At 62.3% G+C, this 6,000-nt stretch overlaps 1 protein-coding gene across 1 annotated transcript; it reads right to left on the bottom strand.

Annotated features, from left to right (window-relative positions):
* Positions 1–530: 530 nt before the first annotated feature.
* On the bottom strand, positions 531–4,341 carry PHLDA3 (pleckstrin homology like domain family A member 3). Its single transcript, XM_073319630.2, has 2 exons — positions 3,594–4,341; positions 531–1,858 (listed from the first exon to the last, which is right to left on the bottom strand). Exons 1-2 carry the CDS (start codon positions 4,210–4,212, stop codon positions 1,734–1,736), a joined length of 744 nt encoding a protein of 247 aa, XP_073175731.2. The 5' UTR covers positions 4,213–4,341; the 3' UTR covers positions 531–1,733.
* Positions 4,342–6,000: the final 1,659 nt, after the last annotated feature.

Below are 6,000 nucleotides of genomic sequence, written 5' to 3'. Positions count from 1 at the left end.
GCACATGGGACAATCCATGGGACTCCTTGCTGTGGTGTACTGGAAACTGGTTACAAAGAACAAGCCATCACTTTAAGCTTGAGGGATTTCCTGGTCCTGCTTGGAGGCTAGGGGCCTCAGAGGGAAGCTGCGTGATCTGCATCAGTCAGCAGCTGGCCAGCCTGGAGAGAAGCAGCCTAGAAAATGGTGGGATGAGGTGTGTCTCTCTGCTTTGTCTCTCTGGTTTACCACGATGAATTCTCAGAAACCAAGGCGTGGGCCGGTGCAACCTTCCAGCAAGAGTGTTTGTGTTTTTACCTCACTTGTGCGTGTGCGAGCCGTGAAACAGAACACTTCCAGTGCTCCCCTTCAGATTGTTACACCTCTACTTCAAATGTTTCATCCCAATCCCCAGTGGTCATCTTTAATCTCATAAAAAATCCTTTACAAGGAGCATTCAGGACATGGCTGCTTTGGGCTGTCAATTGGTTCCCTTCCTTCTTTGGGGCCACCCCCCCGCCCAACAAATGATCACAGCAGAGGAGGAAGGATAACATTTACATCCCTGTAACGTTTATTGGTCCCTGTCACAAAATTACCACTCAGCTTGGCCTTCGCATGGAGGCCCAGGATGGGCACAGCAGGGTGCAAAACCGGGGCTGGGGCAGATCTGTGGGGTGGGGGGAGCCCAGGGCCGGAAAAGCAGAGGGCTGCGAATCAGGACTGAGGGGCATCGGCAGATCTGTGCACAGGGGGAACTGCCCCGACCCCAACAAGGTGAAGATGCAAACCAGGAAGCAGCAGAGTGCGGAATGGGCACCGTCTGATGACCAAAGCGTTCCAGACACAAACCACCCATTGCTGTCGGTGGCCCAGGGGCCCGCATTGTCGATTGTCCCGACACACCAACAGCAGTGACTCCCCATCCTGGCAGGGGAGCCGGTCTGACCCAGTGGGGCAGGGCATCCGAGCGCTTGCACCATCTGTTACCAAGGGAGGAATTCATTCAGGGCCGTCCTCACAACCCCTCTGTCCAGACAGGTCACCGGCCGAGACAGGCTCACGCCTTCTCGCTGAAGCCTGTCATCACACAGGTCCCAGCCAAACAGGGGAACGGCACCACGCAATCACTCTGCTCAGGAACCCACCCCCACCTACACCCTGGCATCCCACCAGGCTAATTCTCTGGATGCTGAAATTTTGCATCTTCAGCTTGGATCGCCAGCTACTCCAGTCCGCAGGATCAGTCTAAGGAGAAGAGACATAGGGCAGCTGACTTCCAGTTCATCATGGCCCCAGCCGGCTCAGCTACGGGGCAGCTTGTCACCACGAGATGGAAGAGATGCTCCTCTGGATCACGAAGATGCCTGGCTGAGCCTGGGCAGCAGAGACATGGCAGGTCCAGCGTGCCGGATGGGCTCCCCGGCCCACTGGCACAGTCGAGTCCCTTCTGGCGTCCAGCCAGCAGCAGGCTGGTGAGGCGTGAAACAATCTTGCTTTGGTTCTTGCTGTCATCCTGGGCTTTTATCCCGCTGGGTGCTCCTCTTCCTACCTCTCCAGCAGGCCCTTGACTGGACCAGTGGACCCCAGATCCCTGGGCCAAGCTATACGGAGCGCTTGCAGACTGGTGCAGCACCTATGGCTCAGCAGGGACGGGGGGAGGTTCGCAGCAGCTGGTAGCAGATGTGGTCCAGGCTAACCGGGCCTTTGGCGCTGAAACGCCGGCTGTCCCTCTCGAAGCCAGGGCCCTGCTTTCACTCATAGCCAGGGACTCCGTTTTCCTCACCAGCGAGCGAGCGCCCCTCCCGCATCCCCGTCCTTTCCTTGTGTCCCTCCGGGTCTGTGGCCTGGCCGCTCGGGGCTGTGTCGTACTGGATTGCTGCCAAAGGGAATACACCGGTTAGCGAGGGTGGCTGCCCAGTTCAGGGCCAGGGGACTGGCTGGCATGGGCACCTGGGAGCTCATCTGGGCTTTGAGGGGCCCAGCTCAGACCTGGGGTAAGTGGGATAGACTCTGGGGAAGTCTATGGGGCATTCCACCTATTTACATCTGGGGGAATCTGGCCCCAGCTTGGGTTTAGGCCAGAGGAATATGCTGAGAGGGGCGCACACAGGGTTGTGGTATAAGCCATGGCTTGCTCCACCCGAGTCAGGACAGATGGAGAGCTCTGACGTACCCTGGGGCTTGGCCAGGCCCAGACCAGGGGGAGAGCAAAGGTGGCTTGAAGCCCCCCACCCTGCCCCAAACACAGGAAGGGAGTAGTGGAGAATTGGGCTCCCAGGCACCCCGCAGGATCGAGCCCTGCTTTGGGGCTGTGGGAGCAAAGAGCCCCGTGGGTGTTTTCCAGCTTGAGAGCTCCAAGTTTCACAGCAGCAGGGTTGTGGTCACCACAGCCACCCCGAGGGCCAGGGCATGCTGGGAGGGGACCTCTCCCATCGTGTGGATGCTGTCACTAGCCTGGGCGGGGGCGGGGAGCTTGCCCCACTCTCCGTGCAGAGGGATCAGCCCTCCCAGCTCCAATCCCGCACAGAAGCGGTGCCAAGTGCCTGGAAATCAGCCAGGGGCTTGGCGGACGTGCTGGAGGGGGGTCTAGGAGCCAGGGCTGGCTGCTTCCCATCCAACCCCCTCTCCCCCACACTCCAAGCCACCACAGCGCTCAGGGCTGCTCCAGGCATGGGGATCTGCAGCTGTCCCAGCACCTGCCCAGGTTGGAGCATGCCCAGGAGGCCGGCAGCGGGACCTGGCACATTGTCTCCAAGGCAGGGGGCGGGGGTGAGGGCACTGGCAACCCAGTCCTGAAACACCCGGGCTTGCCAGCTGGGATCCCATGTCAGCAGCACTAGGGCAAGGAAGGCAGGGTCCTGTAGCGGGGCTCTGGCACACGGAGAGAAGTGACTGCCTGGGGGAAGGGCCTGCACCCGCGGGTGAAGCGGAGTCTGCTCGTGCAGCAAGGGGGTTCATCAGCCCATGGCCAGGTTCCAGGCAAAGGCTACGGAAACCCTGTCCTGGCACTCAGTGGAGACACGATCTATGCCTGGCCCCCTCCCACCCCGCTCCTTTCCCCTCCCGCCAGGCCAGAGAGAGGAACTGAAATTCTTCCCCCCCCCAGTCCCAGAAACAGCAGCTCCAGGGCCCTTGTGGGAGGCTAACCCCCGACTGGCACAGGGTAAATACATGCAGCACCCAGCCCGGCACCCACAGCTCCCTCTGAAATCCCCGAAGAGTTGGGGGCATGCCGGGAAACCAGGCGATAGGCCCCGCAATGAAAACACGGCGGGAAAAGAGGGGCCTGGAGACGGAGGGCTGGGATGGCTCTGGGAAGGGCAAGGGGGCCTGGCACATCACCCTTGGCGTGGGCAGGGTAACACCCTGCAGCAGCAGAGGGGGAAGGCAAAGACTCAGCGGAGACCTCCCTGGCTGAGCCGAAGGAGTGACCCCTTGGGCTGGTAGCAGCGGAAAGTTGTTATCCTCCAGGGGCCGAGCTGGAGGGAAGTTCGCTGCCTCGGGGACATGAGCCCGTTCCAAAGCAAGGAGCCGAGAGCTGAGCCCCGGATTCACCCCGCCGCCCGGATCACTCTCCCCGGCTGCCGCGCCGCCCGGCCCCCGGCTCTCACCCGCCCCGCCGCCGCGCCGGGCCCGCACGCTCTGCATGGCCCGGCGGTTCTGGAACCGCACCAGCCCCAGCCCGATCTCCGCGCTCCAGCCGGGCTCCTCCCGCGGGCCGCGGAAGTCGATCTCGCCGCCGCCCTCGGTCACCACGGTGAAGTAGACGTGCCGCCGCTTCCACTCGACGCACTCCACCGCCCGCATGCGGGCGAAGCCCAGCTCCTTGCCGCGGGAGCCGCCGGGCTCGAAGAGCCGCAGCCCCTCCTCGGTCAGCAGGCAGCGCTTCCGCTTCCAGCGCTGCAGCAGCCCCCCGCTGCGCTTCTCCAGCACCCCCTCCTTCAGCACCTGCGAGGGGGCCACGGCCGCCGGGCCGGCCCCCGCCGGGGCATCCCCGGGAGCCCGGCGCCCCGGCGCCGCCTGGGCGCCTGGCCCCGCGCTGCCCTGCCCGGGACGTGTCGCCGCACGCCCAGGCTCTCCTGCCTCCCCGCTTCCCGCTTGCATGTTCCCCCGCGCAGCCTGGCCCCGCGCCCCTCCTGCCTGACGGGCACCCTTCCCAGCCGAGCGCGGGCCGGGCCGGGCCGGGCCGGGCCAGGCTGGGGGCGGCCTCGGCGCGTAGCTGGGACTCATTCACAAATGGGCACACGCGCGGCCGGGGAGGGAGAGGATCCCTGCGGAGCAGCCCCGGTTCCACCCCTGGGCTTTCCTGGCTGCCGGAGCCCCGGGGTGAGGGGGAGGGTTAGTGGTTTGCAGGGCTGATGTGCCGGTTTGAGGCCTGAATCACTGGCAGGAGGGCAGCGTAAATCCACCCTTTGCTCAGCAGCGACCTGAGCCCGGGACTGGAGCTGTTTGCACAGCAAGGGTGCCAGGCGAGGGTCTGAGTCATTCGCATGGCAGCCGGGCCAGGTGGGGTCTGAGTCCTGTGTGTGGCAGCGGGGCCAGGTGGGGGTCTGCCCCCTCTTTATGACCATGCCTCAGAGGCCTGGCGCACCCAGCCTCTGCCACGCCCTGGAGGATGAACCCCAGCAGGAGGCAGGCCCAGTGGCCCCAGATACGAACAACCTAGGGGGGTTGCGTGCAGCTTTGCCGACCCCCACACATAGGCTTGATCAGTTGCTTCACATATGCGCATCCCCACAAAGGGGCTCCCTCTTGTCTCCTGGGCCTTGCTATGGTCTGGTGCTTCCCTCTGGCTTTGTGGAGGGGTGGATGCGTGGGTGGGGGTGGGCTGGGTTTGAAACTAGACCCTTCAGCATTACAACTCAGGCCTTTGCCACTTGAGCTAAAGGGGTAACTCTTGTAGCTGACGGCAGTAGTAGGCTGTCATCCTCTAAAAGCAGACACTAGACAGGGCTCGTAGCAGTGGAAAGGCAAGATGACAGGCTTGGTGGGATGGTCTGTGAGGCAAGCAGCCAGCATCACATGCTTGGGGGGTAGAGAAACCAGGGCAAATCCCCCACTGACAGGGGCAGGATGTGAGATCAGGGCCATGTGGTATAAAGATGTCACCACCCCTTCCAGTGTTGTCAGCAGGGTCTGAATCCAGGACCTTCAGCACTAAACCCACCAGCCTTTCTTGCTTGAGCTAAAGAAGCAGAGAGCTGGGCAGGCAGCAGAAGAAGGCTTTAGCCAGATTAGCTGCCAGAGGGGGACAAATGCCCACACTGTGCTCTTGGGTTGGCAGGAATTAGTTGGGGAGGTGCCCACATGCTGTCTGTGTTCCAGGGTCCAGGGCCGCAGGTGGGAGGATGCCCCTGGCCAGGGCTGAGGAGAGCTGGGCTGGCTGCCACACGAATGGCTCAGACCCCCCACCCACCCCGGCCCGGCTGCCATTTGAATGGCACTGGGAGAGCAGCGGGCACCTGCAAAGCCTCCAGCTGCTCCCTTCATCCTAGCGATGGTGCTGCCCAGGGGAGAGGAGCGCAGGTACTGTTGGAAAGAGCCTCCCTGAATGCAGCCAGCAGCCACTGATCACCCACATTTCTCAGCCATCCGCAGCCCCAGGGCAGCTGCTGGATATGGCCAGAGCTGCGAGTCTGTGGTAAGAATGAGACACGGCTAATTACTCCTCATTAAAAGGGCTGGGGCAGCAAATCCCAGCGGAAGCTGTACCCAGGAACCAGTTAATGATTCCAAGGGCCAATTCCCCCCTGCCTCACATGGGGTAAATCTGGAGTAACCAAAAGCACAAATGGACCTCCTGGGGTTAACTTCAGTCCCACCTACCCTGTACTACATTACAGCCCCCTGCAGGAGTTGAACCCAGGACGCAAGCACACACCTCTCCTACCTGAGCTAAAGGACCATTGGCTGGCAGCGGTAGTAGGTTATTCTCTATGTCAACCAAGAGGGATCCAACCCACACTTTACAGTTGTGTCCCTGTCCCCTCCGTCCCGCCCCCCCCCCCCCCGAAGGTT

Source organism: Lepidochelys kempii, chromosome 21 (assembly GCF_965140285.1).
Source record: "Lepidochelys kempii isolate rLepKem1 chromosome 21, rLepKem1.hap1, whole genome shotgun sequence".
Classification (NCBI taxonomy): Eukaryota; Metazoa; Chordata; order Testudines; family Cheloniidae; genus Lepidochelys; species Lepidochelys kempii.
Note: the sequence above shows the minus strand (reverse complement) of the source record. Positions and strands in the feature narration are given on the sequence as shown.

What these genes read in the sequence shown, in the direction of transcription:
- PHLDA3 (XM_073319630.2), bottom strand. Translation starts at nt 4,212, where the DNA reads ATGAGTCCCAGCTACGCGCCGAGGCCGCCCCCAGCCTGGCCCGGCCCG. An exon ending in CCGGCGCGGCGGCGGGGCGG is followed by an intron (nt 1,859 to 3,593) that starts GTGAGAGCCGGG and finishes TCCCTTTGGCAG; the next exon opens with CAATCCAGTACGACACAGCC.